A 20,272-nucleotide genomic window follows, 5' to 3' on the forward strand; every position below is an offset into this window, starting at 1 on the left:
CTCCAAACCTCGGGCTGCTCTGTGGGTGGCCACGGGATCCCAGCCTTCCCAGGCAGCAGAAGACTGCCACCAGCCCCCACAGCAAAGGGCAGCCCTTCTGTGAATTCCTCAGATAAGCAGTTCCTGGCAGACTGGGGAGCCTCCAGGCCTGAGTGGGCCCAAGTGCAGAGAAAAGGCACCCCGCCCTGTCTGCACCAGAGACTCCTAAATCTGGGTTAGGCTATATGCCTACCCCTTCACCTGCATCCTCTCAGACCACCAGATTCATCAAACAGGTCTCCAAATAGGCCAAGTTCAGTTGACAACTGCCTCCTGCGAGGTCCCTGGAAAGCCACTCACTTTCTCTTTCTGGGCCTCAGTTTCTCCATCTCAGCTCAAGTATGGCAGCTCCAGCTAACTGGGCCCACAACGAGGCCAGAGGAGCAAAGGGACAGACCAGGGAAGGGAACCAGCATGTCCTAGGCACTGGGCCAGGCTCTGTACTGCACTCTACCTACTGAAACTTCTCCACAACTCTGACAGAGACCTGTTATTGAGCCCAGGAAGTGACAGAGCTGGGACTTAAAACCCCATCTGTCAGACTCCGAGACACTCCCCACCCCCCCACCCCCCACCCACCCCCCACCCCCGCAAGCTGAAACTGTGTGACCCCAGGTAGGCCCAGTCATTCAGGAACTCAGTCACCCTCAGCAATGAGCTGGACAGCTGGACCTGCAGGATGGGGAAGAACACATACACTGAACTGGACTGAGCCTCTTTCAGAGAGGGGGCAGGCTCATTGACAGGGGCATTTACAATGCAAAGCAGTCCAAGCCACAGCCAGAAGAGGACAGACACTCAGAGAGGGCTGGGCAGGCCAAAATCCAGCCACCTCCCTCCAGCCAGACCGGGAGTGCCTGGGAACCTGTGGCTGGCCCAGGCTCTAAATCATATGACAGCCCAAGCGGCCAGCTGGGTGCAAGGTGGCGTGGAATACTCCTCTCGGTCTCAGACCTTCCAGGCACAAACCCCAGTGGGCTCTTTGCACAGGTCTGAGGAATGAGCCTGTGGGCAGGGCCCCAAGAGGGAGTTGAAAGAAGGAACCCACACCTATCCAGCTGGTCACCTGCAGACGGTACCGGCATCCTGCCAGTTTGCTCAGGCCCAGACCTCCCACATCACTCAGCCCTGCCTTGTGCAAACCTGCCCCAGACACACATAATCCCCAGGACTCTCTGAGCCCAGAGGGGTGCTTCCATGTGCCAAGTGGCTAGATCTGGCCCATCATCCCCCCCACCTCCTCTGCAGACGCCACTGCCCCAGCTCCTACCTTGACGACAAGCTGACAAAATCCCCGCCATCCAGCAGCCGGACCTTGCAGAAGAGGACTCCGTTCACGAAGGGGACCGCAGTCAGCTCCTCCAGGGTGAAAGTGGTTTGGAATTTGAATTTCTTCTTCTTCATCAAGAAAGCCATGAGCGAGTTCCCTGAGTCTGAAGCCCCGAAGGCCAAAAAAAGGGGGGGGGGAGCCAGAAATCCCCAGGATTCCTTTCCCTACACCACACCCCCTCCTCAAAACATCAGAGCCCGATCCCGCCCAGATGGTGGCGGAGGCGGCTGAGCGGGCGGGGATCGGAGTCCGGAGGGCCCAGGTCTGAGCGACCAGTCCAGTTCGCGGGCCGGCTGGCTTCACCGTCGGGACGCCGGGATTCGGAGGGGCTCGGAGAGGCCGGGGGCTTCACCGGCATGTAAACGGCGGGGCATGGCCCGGGAGGCAGGGGCTGGGGTGGTGGGCGGCGCGCGGGCGGCCGCGCTGGCGGGCAGCATCCCGCACCGCGGTCCCCGGGGAGCTCTCGCCGCGCTACCGGGCGCGGCGGGCGGACCGGTGAGGCGGAGGACGGCCCCGCCCCGCCCCGCTGGCGGTCGGGGGAGGCGCCCTGCCGCGCACACGCCCCCGCACCTGGGCGCCGCGGCCCGCGCAGGTGAGTCCGGGGCGGCTGAAGGCACCCCCAGGGGGCGACCGGGAGCTCTGGGGGCCTCTCCGGGAGACGCGGCGGGGACACTCCGGGCCAGGAACGGCCGGCCGCGGCCCCCCTCGGGGCAGGCACCGGGCCCGGGCAGCCGGGGCGCCGCCTCCTCTTCGGTCCTGGGTCCCGCGCCGCGGGCCCCGGCGGAGCTGAGGCGCCTTTCCGGCCGGCCGGTGGCACCCGCCTCGCTCGCCGCCTCCGCCCTGCACCCCGCGAGCAGCAGCGCCGCCGCCAGAGACCGACGCTGTGTGGCGCCGCCGGGAGAATGCTGAGGCCCAGCGCGGCCGCCCGCGGAGCCGCCGCGGAGCGCGGGAGGGGCGGGGCGCCGGCGGCCCAGCCGCTCGCTATTGGGCGCCCTAGCTGGGCGGGCGCGGAGCGCGATTGGAGGGCGGCGGCGTGGGGCGGGGCTCGCGGGAGGCCGAGGCGGCTCAGGACGGTTGGATTGGTGCGCCGCGCGGCTGGGCCCGCCTCCTCGGCCGGGGCGGAGCGGAGGCTAAGGGAGAGGGGGCCCCGCGGAGGCAGTGGGAGGTCGCGGGGCGGGAAGCTCGGGCTGGTCCGGCCAGGAGGGGGGCGCGAGCAGAAGAAAAGGAGAAACAATGAGAAGAAACAACACGAACACTGTAGCTGCAATGGCCCTCCAATGCCCACCCCACAACCCCCCCCCCCCCCCCCCCAGATTTGAGCTCGTTAGCCACTGAATCAGGCCGGGAGGCGGTGAGTCCCATTTTCAGAAAAAACACCCAGAGAGCTGGCCAGGGCTAGACCGAGCAGGTCCTTCACCTGGGAATCTCTAGTTGTGAGCACTGAGAAATGTCTGCAGAGGCTTCGCTGAGGAAGTGACTTGGCGCAGTTCATCACGCAACCTGTGTAGACCCAGCTTCTTCCTCAAGCTGCTTCCCAAGCCTTTTGTTGTCGGTTCGCTTCTTAGCTAGCTAGTGCTGGTCTCTCTGACTACATTAACTGCCCTGGGTACAGAGACCGCTTCCAGAGCCCCGTACTTCTCAGACCCGGGACACATTGTAGTTCATTCATTTGGTCCCCAAATGTTAAAGAGCAACTGCTCGGAACCAGGCTTGGACCCAGCAGTGAGCCCCCCCGATGGCTCTCCCCTCTCCAGCCTCTTCAAGACCAAGATCAGGTGGAGAAGCAGCCTGGGACCCAGGCAGCAACAATTCTGGTAGATGAGAACTGTGATTGTGGTCGCACAGGGGACTGGATGAGCTCAGTGGAGGCAGGGATGCATGGTCCAAGGGATAAGGCTTCTCACACAAAGTTATCCAAGTCTTAGAAGGATGCACACCCTGAGTCAGGTGGGAGGGGCGGAGGGGCCATGCAGAGCCTCTAGAGGCCTGGAGGACAGAGAATGTGGTGCCCACAGAAGCTTTGAGTACTTGCACCTGGCTGCATTGAGATTCGAAAGAGGCAGAGCGCAAGAGATACAGCTGGAAGACCTGAGCTGCAGTGGCTGGATCTTACAGAGCCTCATAGACCAGAGTAAGGAGGGGAGCTACTCACACATTTTGAACAGGAGCGTGACTCAGACTTGTTTTTTGTTGTAAGAAGCTGGCTCTGGCAGCAGGTAGTGTGGAGGAGAGAATATGGGAAACAGGGGTCAGGGGCCTTGTGTTGATCCAGGCAAGAAATGATGAAGGCAGAACCTCAGAGCTGAAAGAAAATGAGAGGATGGGTTTGAGAGGCACTTGAGAGACAGAAATTGATTGGACTTGAGGCTGAGTTAGGTCCAGACATGTAACCGAGGGCTCAAATTTCTGATTTCTTTCTGCCTCCCAGCCATAAAATGGGGTAGCCACCTGTACTTCTCTCCAGTTTATCTCATAATTTAGGAAACACAATGAAGCCAGATAGGTGAAAAGTGGTAATAGCAGCTCTCGCTGCCATTATGTGCATCCATGTACAGCCAGGGTACTTGAGGCCTGGAGAGTTTAGATAATTTGAATAAGGTTTTCACCCTGGAGCACAGGTAGTAAAGGGCTAATCTGTGCCTCCCACTCTGTGGGGTGTGTTGTCCTTCCTGATCTTGGCTGGGCCTACTCCACAGGGGAAGAACTCATGCCCACCTGACCCCAGGAGGGGATTTTAGAGGAGAAGACCAGCCAAAGAAGTCTCAAGGCCTGGCTGGCTCCTCAGTTGTGACCACGAGTAACCCCAAACTGCTCTAACAGGAAGCAGGGTGGGCCTGGCTGCCAGACTCAGCCCGGTTTGGGTATTTATCTCTTTGTAGCCTCAGGGCTGGGAGCCCCGGAAGTTTCAACTTTCCTCATTTCCCAGACAGTGCCTAGGGAAGGGAGAAAACCTGGTGCCAGTTCAGGATGCTCCATTTGGGGTGAGACAAACCTATGTTAGAATCCTGGCTCTGCTGCACATTGGCAGTGTGGCCTCGGTTTGGGACACTGAGGCCTGAGGACTCTACATAACGAGGAGATTCAGGATGATATGGCTAGGACCACTTGCTCTGAAGCCATCAGAGCAGGATTGAAAAATCTGGCTGACTTGGGCACCTGGGTGCTTCAGTTGGTTAAGCATCTGCCTTTGGCTTGGGTTGTGGTCCTAGGGTCCTGGAATCAAGTCCCACATCAGGCTCCCTGCTCCATGGGGAGCCTGCTTCTCCTCTCCCTGCCACTCCCTCTGCTTGTGCTCTCTCTCTGTCAAAGAAATAATTTTTTTTTTTTTTTTTTTAATGATAGTCACACAGAGAGAGAGAGAGAGAGGCAGAGACATAGGCAGAAGGAGAAGCAGGCTCCATGCACTGGGAGCCCGATGTGGGATTTGATCCCGGGTCTCTAGGATCGCGCCCTGGGCCAAAGGCAGGCGCTAAACCGCTGCGCCACCCAGGGATCCCAAAGAAATAAAATCTTAAAAAAAAAAAAAATCCGGCTGACTTAACACTGACCATCAATCAGCATCACACAAACTTTGGGTGTACTTTTGCATGCATAGAAAGAAATCTTGAAAATATACCCCCCCCTTTTTTTTTAATCTCCAAGCCATAGTTTTTCACCTGAAAAAGGGGAATAAGAATACCAACCTGAGTGCCTGACTGGCTCAATGGGTAGAGCATGCAACTCTTGATCTCAGGGCTGTGAGTTCAAGCCCCACATTGGACATAGAGCTTACTGAAAAATTAAGAAAGGAAGGAAGGAAACCAACCTTTTCAGAATGTTGTGAGGACTTCAAGAGGCCACACCTGCAAATGGCATAGGCCTGAAGGGACAAAGAGATCTGAGTGAGTGGTCATAACAGAGCTCCAGGCCAGCACTTCCACACTTCCCCAGCACCCAAATCCCAACCATAGCCTGTCCTTCCTGGCCTGTGTGAGGGATTATCCCAGCACAGACCTACATAATAAGGAGGACCCAAGCACAGGAAGCTCTGGGGGCAGAGGCAGGGATTGGCATGTTTGGGGAGTGAGAGGCATGGGGTCAGGAAGGAGCCTGCTGACATGGGCTCTGTGAGCCTGGGAGGAGTTGAGATTTTATTTGAAGCCCAAAGGGACACTATCTTTGAGGGTGGATACAAGCAGGTTAGTGACAAGATCCAAAATGCCTCCTTCAAAGTTCTTTTTATGTGAAGAATGGATTGGTTACCAGCAGGCAAGAACAAGGGCAGGGGGGCACCTAGGTGGCTCATTTAGTTAAGCTTCTGCCTTAGGCTCAGGTCATGATCCTGGAGTCCTGGGATTGAGCCCCACGTCAGGCTCCCTGCTAGGCAGAGTCTGCTTCTCCCTTTTCCTCTGCCTCTTCTCCCTGCTTGTGTTTTCTTGTGTGCATGCTCAAATAATAAATAAAATATTAAAAAAAAAAAAAAAGAACAAGGACAGGACAGACAGGTGAGGAAGCTAATGCAGCCATGCCAATAGGAGATGGACTAGTACACTAGAGCACTATGAAGAGAAGGGGACACATGGCAGAGAAAGAGCTCAGCACTTCCTGAGAAACAGCTATAGTTTCTCAAGTGGAGCTTTTTGAATATCCCCAGGGTTTTGAATTTGAATGCCACCTGGTTCTCCAAGTAGCTGTGAGTGAGCATAACCCCTGTCAGGAAGGAGGAGGGGGAACAGAGAACAGAATCATACCTGCAGAAAACAGGAGGCCTGAGAGAATCCTTGCCCTCGTCTGGCCTGACAAACTCTTGTGATACTGCTTACCTCTCTCTCTCTCTCTCTCTCTTTCTCTCATTCTCTCTCTCTTTCTGTGCCATTACAGCAGGAGCTTCACAGGGTCAGATGCCTCATTCATGGTGTCTGGATGTACATTTCATGGCCTGCCACATGATTGACACTTTATAAATAACTGTGTCAAAGAGACAGATGCACAGGTACACGCACGATGTATGTGCATATATATGCATGGATGGATGGGTAAAGGATGGATGGGTGGATGGACAGGGTGATGGACGGGTGGGCAGATAATTGTAGATATAACCACATCACTTCCTACTCTAAAACTCTTAAATGTTGCCAGTAACTACCAAAATCCAATGTGCACAATTTCTTTTTCTTAAAGATTTATTTATTAGAGCGCATGTGCTTGCATGAGTGGGAGAGAGGGGCAGAGGGAGAGGGAGAGACGATCCTCAAGCAGACTCCTCACTGAGCGTGGATCCCAACGTAGGGCTCGACCTCAGGACCCTGAAATTATAACCTGAGCCAAAATCAAGAATCGACATTTAACCAACTGAGCCACCCAGGCACCCTGGGGCACAATTCCTTTTCAAGTAGGTTACCCAATGGCAGTACTCACTCATGCAAGCAAATACACATGCAAGATGGTCCCTGCACCCTTGTATATTATACAAAAATATCAAAGCAGCCTGATGTCTGCCAGTAGGAAGCTGGAAGCCTTAAGGGCAAAACTGTTTTTTGTTACTCTGCTCCATCCTCGGCACCCAGAACAGTGTCTGGTACACAGCGGAATTCAATCAGTATTTGTCAAATGAAGGCAAGTGTCATTGATGAGATGCCACATGGCTGCTGAGAAGGACATAGGAGATGTGTGTGTGCCAAGGTGGGAAATGTCCACCCTGCCATGGCAAAGTGAGTCACAGAACAGTATGTAAAGGGTGAGCTTATTTTTGTCTAGAAGAATGGATATATTTCTGTATGCATAGGAAAGAATCTTGAAGAATACACCCTAAATGTTACCAGAGGCTTCCGTCTGGGGAGAGAGTTTAGAGGGAAATTTTTACTTTATTTTAATGGATATTTTGGATATTGTTGTTGTTGTTGTTTTTTAAGATTTTATTTATTTATTCATGAGAGACACAGAGAGAGAGAGAGAGAGAGGGAGAGAGGGAGAGAGGCAGAGACACAGGCAGAGGGAGAAGCAGGCTCCTTGCAGGGAGCCTGACGTGGAACTGGATCCTGGATCTCCAGAATCACGCCCTGGGCCAAAGGCAGCACTAAACCACTGAGCCACCTGGGCTGCCCTGGATATTGTTTTTTGTAATATGATGAATTCATTTTGTAATTCAGTAATATATTGTTATAAGGATATTACAAACAAAGCCTTACCACGTTTCTCTATCACCCTCTGGATAAAATCAAAGGTCCTTAGCCTGGTATCCAGGATCCTCTGGAAGCAACTGCTCAGCCTTTCACTGTCTGCCTCCCTCAGCCCTGTCCAAAGGTTTCAGTCTTGTCCCCTGCTCACCTGGTGTCGCCTACCAGGTGCCAAGCTTCAGCTCAGGCATTTTCTCCCACCCCATTCTCCCATGTCAGGCACAACACTCACTCTCTGTGCCCCCAAGTTACCAACCATCTGTGTGCAGAGAAAACAAGGGTTCTGCCTTCTGTTTGCTGTCACAATAAGTGATGCACACTTGGCAGTCTTTGGAAGGAAGGGTAAGAGGGAGAGAGGAGAGAAGAAAGGAGAAAAGAAAAGAAACAGGGAAAGAAAGGGGAAACTGAAGTTGGGGTGTTACTTGCCCAAATCACTCTGGGGGCAGCTACCCAGCTGGCTTGCTCTCTGTCACCTGACACCCAGCACAAACTGCCACGCCAAGCTGCCTTCCCAGCCTTGCTTGCCAAGGGCGGCCAGTGCTGATTCACCGGTGACTGGGCTCCAATTATTTGCAGAACTGGAATGGCAGCTGAGCCATCACGGCAGCTGACCAAGCGCGTATTGATTGGTGCTGGGCCCCTGGCTAATATCTGAGCCAGTAACATAAGAAAATAAAGGCTCCAAAGAACTCGCCCACGCGGGTCCATCCTGCTGAAGCCTCCCACAGCCAAATCCACAAGCCTCCCCATTGACCAGTGATTCCGCCCTTTCCAACCGAAGCCTGACCATCACTCATGGAGAGTAGTCATGGTTCAGAACACGAGACCCAGAATCAGGCATCCTTGGGTTCCGGCCCAGGGATTATTGATTCAAAGAAAATTTACATATTTACTGTTGAAAAGTGTGGCCAAACTGCCTTCCAAACAGGTTGGATCCATTTCTACTCCTACCAAGAGTATAAGATAGCATCCATTCCCACATTTTCTCTATCTTTACCAATCTGTTCAACAACAACAACAACAGAAAGCTACACTACTGTAAGTTTCTTTCACTAGAATCTTTTTGGCAATTCTCATTTCCTCTGTAAATTGCCTGGCCTATCCTTGGTCCTTTTCTCCAATTGGAGTAGTCATCTTTTTATTTATTTGTAGTAGCTTACTACATATTGCGGATATCAACCTTTGTTAAATTTCAACATGAAAGTATTACTTCCACTTAATCGATTGTCTTTAGACTTAGTTTATGGTCCCTCTTTGCCTCACAGAAGCCTCTCATGAAGCCCCAGCTAAGAGACAGGAGTCAATCTCCTTCAGTGGAGAGAGCTCAGGCTGGGAGTGAGGAACTCAGCTTTTGAATTCCACCCCTATCAGTAACTCACTTTGTTTTTTTTGGTTTTGTTTTTGTTTTTTCACTGTATGACTTTGAACCAGTCCCTGCCCTCTCTTTGTCTGTTAAATAGGAGCATTGAATTGAATTAAATGGTCTCTGAGGACCTGTCCACCTTCACAGTCTTGACCAGCATTATTATTTTTTTAAATTTTTTAATTTATTTATGATAGTCACAGAGAGAGAGAGAGAGAGAGGCAGAGACACAGGCAGAGGGAGAAGCAGGCTCCATGCACCGGGAGCCGGACGTGGGATTCGATCCTGGGTCTCCAGGATCGCGCCCTGGGCCAAAGGCAGGCACTAAACCGCTGCGCCACCCAAGGATCCCTTGACCCGCATTATTAATAGTACTTTCCATGGCGGTAGAAATGTCCCATACCTGCACTATCCAGTGTGATAACCACTAGCCACATGTGGCTATTGAGCACTTAAAATGTGGCTAGTGTGACTAAGGAATTGAATCTTATTTTTATTTTATTATTTTATTTATTTATGGAACTGAATTTTACTTTTTTAAAGATTTTATTTATTTATTCATGAGACACACAGAGAGAGAGAGAGAGAGAGGCAGAGGGAGAAGAGGGAGAAACAGGCTCCATGCAGGGAGCCCAACAGGGGACTCAATCCTGGGTCTCCAGGATCAGGCCCTGGGCTGAAGGTGGCGCTAAACTGCTGAGCCACCTGGGCTGCCCTGGAACTGAATTTTAAACTCCATTTAATCTAAATTTAAAATTTAACTAGGCACAGGTGGCTCACAACAACCATATTGGACAGTACAGGTCTAGACAGTCTAGATCCCCCTGACCTCTGAGTGAGCTACAAGACAGAGTTACAACTAAGGCAGGGATAGAGAGAGTCCCCGTGTGACCTGGGGCAGGTCACTCCACCTCTCTGAACCTCAGTTTCCCCATCTGTCCCATTGGACCCACAGCAGTCCTTGCCTCCTGGGGTTGTTGAGGAGATTCAATCAGTGAGTATGCGAAGGCCGAGGCCCGATACCTGACTCGACACTGTTCAAAATCAGGCCGATTCCCAGGCTGAAACATAACACTGTGTTTACCCCATTTTCATTCTGTCCAGAGACCCGGAGGTGGCTTTCCCCAGACCCACCTGTCTTTCCCTATGGCTTTGAGAACAGCCTTACCTTCTTAACCCCTGGCTTTGGCTCTAGCATGCCTTAAGCCCAGAACTCCAAATCACTAACTGGACAAAGTCCAAACTCCAGCCTGTGTTCTGGGCTCTTGAGCACTGGCCCTGCTCTTATAGTACTGTCTTAGTACAACCTGCAGGGCAGCCCAGCAGCCTTGCTACCTCGCTCTCTATCTGCCTTCGAGGTCCCCAGCCTTCCAAGGTCGGCCAAGCACATCTTCTCTCCATGTTTCATTCCCAGGTGCTTATCACACCATCGGCTCTGGGACTTGGGCCGCAAGGGGGAGGGCTGGAGATGGGCAGGCAGGTGTGGCTCAAGCGATGAGGGCTGTGGTATGCCTGGGGGTCAAGGAGCGTTCAGGGAGTGGTGGGGATGCAGACTGGGCCTGAACTGGTGTCCATGACCTGGGCAGGCTTTTCCGAGTGGGAAAGGCATGTAAGGCCAAGCCTAATGAGTGGACAGAAGTCAGCCAGGAAAGAGGGGAATTGGTGGGAAGTCTAAGCTGAGAAGATGTAAGAGCCCAGAATCTGTGAGAGGCGAGGGCAAGGCTCAAAAAGTAGGCAGGCCCCATCCCACAGGAGGGCCTGGCAGGCTATGATAATGATGCTGTGCTTTATCCTAAAGCTCATGGGGAACCATGGAAAGTGTTAGAGAGAGGGTGATGTGATTATCCCAGGCCAGCTCCTACATGGCCTTTGCCTCCCTATAAAAGTCAGGAACTTAACTTCCTTAACTTTCCTTTCTCTGCCTGTCACCTGGATCTCCAGATCTTTCTTTCATGAGAACACAGTTCCCAGAACCTTCCTTCTGCCTGAAGGGACCTGGATTCAAATGCCAGCCCTGCCACTCCCTAGCCCTATCGCTTCAAGCAAGTTATTAACCTCTTTCACCTTCAGTGTCCTCACCCATAAAATGGAGATAATGACCCCTTTGCACAGTTAGATAAAGTATGAGGGGAAAGTGCATGGCATAGTACCACTTAGGAAAAGGAGTCCAGTTGAACTCCTGTGCAAAGTCAAACTAAAGTCTTGGAGAGGGCTTGAGGGGGCATCAAGAGCAAGCAGCAGTCCCATTTCTGGCAGGTGGCCCTGTGGCCCTGCTGGGCCTAAGCACAGTGGACAGATGGATTGGCTGAATCCTTGTCTGAGCAGCCTGATTGTATGTGAGGTGCACTAAAATGAGACACACACACACACACCGCAAAGAGAGAGGTAGACTTCTGGACCTTCTTAGACCCCCACCCAGTGGGCCAGAAGTCAGCAGGTGAACACAGGGTTTACATAACTGGTCAGGAGTCCGACACCTTTCACCCAGTGATCAGGGCCCTGTTTACCAAGAAGAGGTGTTTCCAGGTCACCTCCCTGTCCTCTTAGGCACATACACAGCCCCTCAGCCCTTGCTGAGCTCTGCTTATTTTCTGAATCCTTAGGCACAGTCCCCCATGTTGCTGTCAGCAACAGCTAAGATTTTGAAATGTGGTATCATTTAACAGTGAGGCTTTGGAGGAGCAGAGGGGGACAAGGGCTCCAGCAGGGACCAGAGAGCAGACAGGGGTGGGGTGTGTGTGTGTCCCAGGCTCCTCCTCATCTTAGCTCAATGACCTAGGGGCCAGTCACTTAGAGTCTCTCAACCTCAGTTTTAACAGCTGTAAAATGGGTTTAGTGGCCATACCTGCCTCATGAAATTCTTTTGAGGATTCAACGAGGGCATAATATATACAAAGGACTTTGAAAAACAAAAACACACACACACACACACACACACACACACAAAAGGACTTTGCAAATGACCTGGCACCTGGGTAGTGCTCATCAAGCATTAGCTACCAACATCACACCGTATTTTGTAAACTGTCCTCTCTACTCAACTCATGGTGAAGTTCTCTCCAGTGACAGCGGGGAATACCTGACACACCCCGAATTCCCAACAGTCTAGGATCACAGGGCTGTAGCCTGGGAATTCCAAATTTTAATCTCTTGGTTGGCCTTGGGGTCCCACCTTCCCAGACTTTAGTCTCCACTTCCTTCTTATGGAACAGCAATGAGGTTGGAAATCAGTGCTTGCTAAAGGCCCTGCTCTCTGAGGCTGCATTTCTTTTTTTCTTTTCTTCTTTTTTTTTTTTTTTAAGATTTTATTTATTCATGAGAGACACACAGAGAGAGAGAGAGAGAGAGGCAGAGACACAGGCAGAGGGAGAAGCAGGCTCCATGCAGGGAGCCCAATGCGGAACTCGATCCCGGGTCTCCAGGATCGCGCCCTGGGCTGAAGGCGGCACTAAACCACTGAGCCACCCGGGCTGCCCTGAGGCTGCATTTCAAAACTATATATGCCAGAGCCTGCACCTCACTCTCCTTCCTTTCTTCAGCAAACATCGCCCAGGGTTCAAATTCTGACTTGGCTGCTTTTTTGGCTCTGTGAGTTTGGATAAGTTATGAAACTCTCTGTTATTTCCCAGAAGTGTTATGAGTAGAGAATGAGTTGATATTTGTAAAGCAGTTAGAATAGTGCTTATTTGACTAGAACAAAACTGATTGTCCATACTGTGCCAGGCACTGATGTTAGCACTGGGACAGAAGAATGGACAACTAGACAAGAGTTCTGACCTCCATGAAGATTTTGGAACAGGTGCAGGCATGAGGAGAGATGGCTAGAAATCAACACCAATGATGAACCCCAAGGCAGCATATTGTTGACCATAAGGGGGTTGGCCTTAAAAATGGGCCTCAATGGGGGTGCCTGGCTGATTCCAGTCCTTAGAGCATACAACTCTTGATCTTGAGGTCATGAGTTTGAGCCCCAAGGAGGGCACAGAGCTCACTTTAAAAATAGATAGAGGGAAAAAAAAATTAAAAATTAAAATAAAAAAAAATAGAGGGGTGCCTGTGAGGCTCAGTCCGTTAAGCACTGCACTCTTGATTTTAGCTCAGGTCGTGATCTCAGGGTTGTGGGATCGAGCCCCTACATGGAGCTCTGAGCTCAGCTGGGAGTCAGCTTGTCCCTCTCCCTCAGCTCCCCCCCAAATAAATAAATAATTTTAAAGATAGATAGATAGATAGATAGATAGATAGATAGATAGATAGATAGATAGATAAGAGGCCCTTGGTATTGTCACTGCTCTCTAAACAACAGCTTCCGTGTATTGACCTCACCCTGGGGGCCCATGCCCTGGGCTAAGGACTGTATTTCTAAGATCCCCTCAAGCACCAACAGCCTGCAGCAAGTGGTTGTATCATTGCTATAGACAGAATGTGTTCCCCCCAAAATCATATGTTGAAATCCTAACCTCCAACATGATGGTATTAGGGTGTGGGGGGGCCTCTCAGAGGTGATTAGGTCATGAGGGCATAGCCTTCATGAACGGGAACAGTGCCCTTACGAAGGGTTCCCAGGAGTTCCCTCCCCCATTGTGCCATGTGGGGACATGGCCCAAAGAAAGCTGGCTGTGAACCAGGGAGCAGACTCTTGCCAGATACCAAATCTACTGGCGCCTTGACCTTGGACTTCCAGCCTGCAGAACTGTTAGAAATAAATTTCTGTTGTTTATAAACCACCCAGTCTGTGGTATTTTGTTAAAGCAGCTTAAATAATCATCATCCCCATTTCACAGAAGAGTTTATGTCTGTCCTCCTCCCCGCCCCCACTGGCTCCAAGGCCTAGCACATCAGGGAGTGGGGACAGTGAGGGAGTGCTGAATGCAGGAAGGAAGGAACAAATGAACAAGAGGACAGGCTGACAGCAACCCTTCTACAGGTCAGGGGTCAGGGACCCATTTGGTCCTGGAGGGCAGGGAGTGCAAACACATGTGCTTATAACTGGGCTCAGTGGAGACATCCTCAGACTGGGCAGTTGCCAGTGTCCTGACCTCCTCTTCCACCACCACAGCTGACGCTTCCCTGAGCACTTATTGTATGGGCCCCAGGCACTAATTTCAGGTTTTCCTCATGTGAATGCTTTTCATCCTCACAAGACCCTATGCTGTATGTTCCATTTCACAGATAAGGAAGCTGAGGCACAGAGCAGTGACAGCACAGCCAGGATCACGTGGGTAGTCTATGAGGGAGCTGACTCCAAATCCAGGCAGTGTGGATCCCATTCCTGCGCTCCTACTTACCTTGCTGCGGAGACATTCTCCTTTTGTCATCGCTGCTCCTCTGACTTCAAACATAGTGTGTACCCTGCAATGGAAAGAGATTAGAAATCAAGAGCGAAAGAAAAAATGGAAAACTCACAAGTATGTGGAAATTATACAACACACTCTTTTCTTTTTCTTTTTTTAAAAGATTTTATTTATTCATAAGAGACCCAGAGAGAGAGAGAGAGAGAAAGAGGCAGAGACACCACTGCAGAGGGAGAAGCAGGCTCCATGCAGGAAGCCGGATGTGGGACTCGATCCTGAGTCTCCAGGATCAGGCCCCGGGCTGAAGGCAGGCGCTAAACCGCTGAACCACCCAGGATCCCTATACAACACACTCTTAAGCAACCAGTGAGTCAAGGAAGAAATCACGAGGGAAGTTAGCAAATATCTTGGAAACAAATGAAAGCGAAAACACAACGTCCCAAAATCTCAGGGATGCAGCACAAGCCGGACTAAGAGGGAAGTTTATAGCAGTAAAATGCTTGCGTTAAAAAAGAAAGATCTGAAAGCAAAAGTAAAAATTCAAGCATTGCATAACTTTATGCTATAGAAAGCAAAAGTTTAAGAAATGAAAGTCCTCCCTTGGTGCTCCTCCCTACAGATAACCTCTGTTTACCAGTGCAGTAGGGATGCTTTAGATCATCTTTTTTTCCAAGCTTGCAAGAATACTATCTGAAAAAAAAAAGCAAAAATGAAATAATACAATACACATTATTTCATCACTTTTATGTATTTTTTGTCTTGTTTTGTTGTACCTAACTAGCAGCAACTCTTAGAGGCTGTGCCTTTCTGGAACATTCTCTTCAGGGGCGGCAGTTGTCTGGGATGAGGACATCCGCACTAGATTTAGCCAGTTCCATCAGGATATGTTTGGGGTGTTCGCAGTTTTTAACTATTTCAAGCCATTCTGCAGTGAGCACCCTTGTAAATGCCCCTGTGTGATGGTAGGAGGCGTCTTGGGGAATAATTCCCAGAAGCAGAATCTCTGGGCCAAAAGTCAAGCACATTTTTAATGTTCCCTCCTAGAAGGCGAAACCAGCTTTGCCTAGAGAGAGTAGGAGAGAGTCGTTTCCCCTACCCTCCCCGTCCCTGCTGTCACCGTTGCCCAGCTGGCCGGTATGAGATCCAATTGTTGTCTCATCCTACCAAGTCTAACCCTTGAGAGTGACCCAGCTTCTCATCGAGACAGCCCTGTTGCAGCCATTAGGATCCAGAAACTGACCATACTTGTCAAGAATATCTGGCTGAGACTAGAGCACTTCTCAAAACCCCAGAGTTTGCTTTTTAACTCATTTAGGAAAGCCAGCAGTGTCCAAAATAAGCCCTTGGAGAGAGGCCAGGGCTGCTTTGCGCAAACTGCCAGAGCCCCACTTTCGAAGCTAGCGATGCCTAGGCTGGCCTCTGATAAGCATCTCCACACATGGGCAGCTGGGGTGGCTGAATTCCCTCCAGAATCCAGCTAGTGGCCTTTTTTCCCTGAATCATCATGACTCCCACAACCCGAGCACTAAAGTGATTAGTGTCCTTCCAGGGCCACTTGGGAGCAAACATTTTCCCGAAAACATTCATGGGTTTGTCCTACTGCCACCTCAGAGAGCTATGGTCATTCATTCAACTGTGATTGCCAGTGGAGAGGTGGGGCAGAGTCATGGAGAGAATGGCCGGTCACCTGGTGGCCAGGGCAGGGCCTTATCATGCCCTGTAACCTTTGCCTGGGGTAAGCAAAGCGCTTAGCTAATGTGGTTCAGCACACTGTACATGCTGTTCCCTCTCACCTGGACCTCTTCCTGCCACACACTCTGCCCTCAGTGTCATTTCTGCAGGGAAGCCCTCTCTGACCTCTCCAGGCAAGGATGGTCCTTTTCTAGATTCTCTTAGAGCTCGAAGCTTTGTAGCACTTAAAACAACAGTGACCGCTCATTATATGGGTCACTGCTATTTACGTCTCTCCCCACCCAGGCAGTAAGGCCCAGAAAATAGGGTAAGCGTCTTGATCTGTACCCCAGTGCCTGGAACAGTGTCAAGTACACACCAGTGCCTAGGGGGCAGTGGTTACAGGCATGACCTCTGAGCTAGGCCTCTGGCGTTTGAATCCTGTCTCTGTGAACTAAGGGCAAGTTACCGAATCTCTTTGTGCCTTAGTTTTCCCATCTGTAAAGTGGGGATAATACTACCTATCTCATTCCATGAGCAGCTATAAGTGAGGTGCTTGGAATGGGCGCCTGGTCTGTAGAAGATGCTAGATCAGTGTTACTGTTAGCATTAAACACTAGTGGTTAGACAAGGTTCTCCAAGGTTCTATCTGCAGTGGGCACTGGTGTCTGCTACCCAGCATCTTCCTGCATGGAATTTCCTTAGCATGTTGCAAGCATGCCTTTTAAATTGTGCCTTTTGTGATAACGGTTGTGTCAGTGTTGCAGCCATATGACTGTAGCTCTGGTGACAGTGATGAAAAGGCCCCTGGAGTCACCGTTTTTCTGCCTCCTCTGCTCACTCTGTACCTCTCCACCCCCGCTTCTCCTGACAAGGCCTGACTTTCCTCGGCGTTACCTAGTTCAGATTCCTCAGAGAACTTCGCCAGCACCTTGTTGGGGCAGAGCTTTGCTGCCCTGGGGCAGGGGTCTGAGCAGCCGCCGCCAGGGGCTGTGATGGTAGAGACTTGGGTGGGGCACCACTGCAGGGAAGGAGGCTTGAACCAGGCTGGTTTCCTAGTGCCTGGGCCCCTCAGGACAGCCGCGCCCTAGGAAGGCACCGTGCCTCAGAGAGTCAGAGAACTGCACCAGCCAGGTCTTCACTCCTTGCAGAGCAAAGCCCAGAGCCGCTAGGGAGCCCCCGGGAGCCCCCGGGAGCCCCCGCCCGCCCCTCCGGTGCGAAGCCCTGCAGAACCCCTTAGAAGGCATCGTATTATACGGGACCCCACCCGATTGGCTGACTGGTTCACTCACGTGACCCAAAATGAGCCAATCAGATTCTATCCTGGTTCTTTTTTTTAATTGTTATTTATTTATGATAGCCAGAGAGAGAGAGAGAGAGAGAGAGAGAGAGAGAGAGGCAGAGACACAGGCAGAGGGAGAAGCAGGCTCCATGCACCGGGAGCCCGATGTAGGACTCGATCCCGGGTCTCCAGGATCGCGCCCTGGGCCAAAGGCAGGCGCCAAACCGCTGCGCCACCCAGGGATCCCTCTATCCTGGTTCTATACCGGACTCCGAACTAGTCCTCACCGGCACGTGAACTACCCGCGGAAGGCGAGCCGCATGCGCAGAGGAACAGCGAGTGAAACCGCCGGGCCTTGGCGCGTAGAGCCCGGGAGTGGCCCGCGGGAGTGGCCCGGTCCTGGCGACGCTGGGCAGCGCTGCTTCCTCTCCCCGTATGCTAGAGTCTTTACCCACCCCGCGAACAGCCAAGTGCGGGTGGCCGCCCCTTCCTTCACCTACCCCGGCCTGCATCTTCCCCAGCCTCAGCGGAGGAAACCCTGCGGCCCCTTCCGCGGGTGATTTACTGGTCTAGCCCAGGCTGACCTCCCCCCCGGCCTTCCGGGAAGCATCTGCAGGGCTGTGCTCGTCACTGCCCTGGGGGCCGCTGTGCGTGGGGACTTCGCAGGAAGTCCTGGAGTCGGGGTCACCTCGTGCCTCCGCTCCGGCTGGAGAGGACCAGGCAGGGGGAGGAGCTGGGCCCTGCTTCGGGCCCTTGTTTGGTTTTCCTTTTGCAAAATGGAAATTGTTTTATTATAAATATAAATTCAGACGTGTGGTTGTGCGCAAACACAGAAGAGTTTAGAGAAAAAAGTCTACTTCACGTCCGATCTGTCACCCAGAAAATGTGCACACACAAAGGCTTTTTTTTTTTTTTTCTTTCTCCCCTGGAAAGGAAATCAGACTGTCTATACAGTTGGAACCTACTTTTTTTTTTTAAGAGACAATCTTTCCTAAAATATAGCTTTATTGAAGTATGATTGACATGCAGTAAATGGTACATATTTAAAGAGTATGAGTTTCAACATATGTGTACACCCACGAGCCCATCACCGTATTCGCATCGACAAGCTTATCACCCCCCAGCAGTTTCCTTATGGCGTTTTGGAATCCCTCCTGCCACCCCTTCCCCCAAACACATGCGCACCAGCAACCACTGATCCTGCTTTATTGTCCCACTGATTAGTTTGTATTTTCTAGAATTTTATATAAATAGAATCATACACTATGCTTTCTTTTTTGTCTGACTTCTTTTATTTAGCATAATTATTTTGAGATTCATCCGTGTTGTGTGGATTGGATAGTTCCCTTTCTTTTTATAAGCATTATTCCATTGTGTGGATATACGGGTTTGTTTATCCATTCACCTGGTGATGGACCTTTGGGTTGTTTCCAGTTTGGGGCTGTTAGACCTAAAACTGCTGTAAACATTTATATATCAGTTTTTGTATGGACCTGTGCTATTATTTATCTTGGGTAAATTCTTTGGCGTAGAATGACTGAAACACATGGTAAGTGTTTAACTTTTTAAGACACTGCCAAACTGTTGTCTAAAATCATTATACCAGGGCAGCCCAGGTGGCTCAGCGGTTCCAGAGAGCCGGGATCGAGTCCCCGGCCCGGAGCCTGCTTCTCCCTCTGCCTGTGTCTCTGCCCCTCTCTTTCTCTCTCTTTCTCTCTCTCTCTCTGTCTCTCATGAATAAGTTTTTTTAAAAAATCATCATACCATGTTATGGCCCCGCAAGCGCTATATGTGATTTCCAGTGACTACATCTTTGGCAATATTTGATATGGTCACTCTTTTTAATTTCAGCCACTCTAATAGGTATATAGTGGCAGATGGCTTTATTTTGTGTATCTCTGGTGACTATGGTATGGAACTTCTTTCATGTGCTTATTTGAAGCTGTCTTTGTATATTGCTAAATGGCGATCTACATTATTCTTAATGACTGTGTAGTACTACCACAATGGATCCATCTTTTTATTTTATCAAGACTCTACTGGTAGACATTTTGCTTGGCTTTGATGTTTGGCTGTTCCACATAATGCCACGGCATACGACCTTGTATGTGCATTTCTGCATATTTGTCTATTTCCATCAGATGGCATTGATGGGTAAAGGAATGCATGCTTTTTTGAAAAAATATTTTTAAATTATATTTAAATTCAATTAATTTTTAAATTATTTATTTATTTATTTATTTATTTATTTATTTATTTATTCATGAGAGACACAGAGGGAGAGAGAGAGAGAGGCAGAGACATAGGCAGAGAGAGAAGCAGGCTCCATGCAGGGAGCCTGATGTGGGACTCAACCCTGGGACTCCAGGATCATGCCCTGGGCTGAAGGCAGGTGCTCAACCTCTGAGCCACCCAGGTGTCCCTAAATTCAATTAATTAACATATAATGTATTATTGGTTTCAGAGGTAGAAGTCATTGATTCATCAGTCTATATAACAGCCAGTGCTCATTACATCACCTGCCCTCCTTAATGTTCATCACCCAGTTACCCCATTCCCCCCAATCCTCCAGAATTCAGGCTTTTAAGGCTTTTGAAACACATTGATTAATAGCTCCCCTGGAAACCTGCACCCATGACACCCCGCCCCATTGGCAGCATGGAGGGAACAGTTCCTGCTTCTAATTCAGGCAGATGCCTCCAGAGAGACTTGCAAGGTTTGAGGAAGTCTTTCAAGTATGACCCCATGACTTCTGGCCAGAAGCCAGAATAAGGGCAGATTGGCCGGCCACAGGACTCCCTTGGCTCGCCCTTGGAAAGTCATTAAGATGATCTGGGGAGGAGCGGCTGTTCATGCAGGGTGGGGAAGGAGGGGAAAAGCTGGGGTCAGGCCCGGGTGTGAGCCCAGCAACATTCACTCCTGACCTATGACCTTGGGACAGCCACTTGACCTTTCTAACCATGGTTCTCTCAGATGTGGAGTAAAAGAAGTGATACTAACCCCCAAGAATGAGAAAGCCCTTTACAAATTCAAAAACATTCCACAAAGGTGTATTGTGAGGAGTCTTTGTTTCTTCTACAGAAATGTGGGTGGCATACACTTCCTCTCCGGTTCCTACTTGAATGACAGCTGCCTGGTGAG

At 50.8% G+C, this 20,272-nt stretch overlaps 1 protein-coding gene and 2 long non-coding RNA genes across 6 annotated transcripts in view; 1 reads left to right on the forward strand and 2 right to left on the reverse strand.

Annotated features, from left to right (window-relative positions):
• Nucleotides 1-1,798, reverse strand: part of EEIG1 (estrogen-induced osteoclastogenesis regulator 1) — a 34,396-nt gene extending 32,598 nt beyond the window's left edge. The window contains exon 1 of one of the 2 annotated variants that reach the window (XM_072778071.1): nucleotides 1,310-1,798. In XM_072778071.1, the coding sequence (XP_072634172.1) occupies nucleotides 1,310-1,455 (146 nt within the window). In that variant the 5' untranslated portion in view covers nucleotides 1,456-1,798. The remainder of the gene's footprint in view (nucleotides 1-1,309) is intronic. The other variant, XM_072778072.1, reaches the window with a different exon arrangement.
• Nucleotides 1,571-14,918, forward strand: LOC140605787 (uncharacterized). 2 transcript variants are annotated; one of them, XR_012008337.1, is made up of 2 exons: nucleotides 1,571-1,727; nucleotides 14,057-14,918. It is a non-coding gene; the product is annotated as an uncharacterized lncRNA (long non-coding RNA). The 2 variants fall into 2 exon arrangements; XR_012008338.1 differs by lacking the exon at nucleotides 1,571-1,727 and adding an exon at nucleotides 1,882-1,961.
• Nucleotides 2,695-17,046, reverse strand: LOC140605788 (uncharacterized). 2 transcript variants are annotated; one of them, XR_012008340.1, is made up of 5 exons: nucleotides 16,747-17,046; nucleotides 14,813-14,868; nucleotides 14,173-14,236; nucleotides 5,175-5,228; nucleotides 2,695-3,671 (listed from the first exon to the last, which is right to left on the reverse strand). It is a non-coding gene; the product is annotated as an uncharacterized lncRNA (long non-coding RNA). The 2 variants fall into 2 exon arrangements; XR_012008339.1 differs by lacking the exon at nucleotides 16,747-17,046 and adding an exon at nucleotides 15,343-15,965.
• Nucleotides 17,047-20,272: the final 3,226 nt, after the last annotated feature.

The sequence above is a fragment of the Canis lupus genome, chromosome 16, assembly GCF_048164855.1.
Source record: "Canis lupus baileyi chromosome 16, mCanLup2.hap1, whole genome shotgun sequence".
In the NCBI taxonomy this organism is placed as follows: domain Eukaryota; kingdom Metazoa; phylum Chordata; class Mammalia; order Carnivora; family Canidae; genus Canis; species Canis lupus.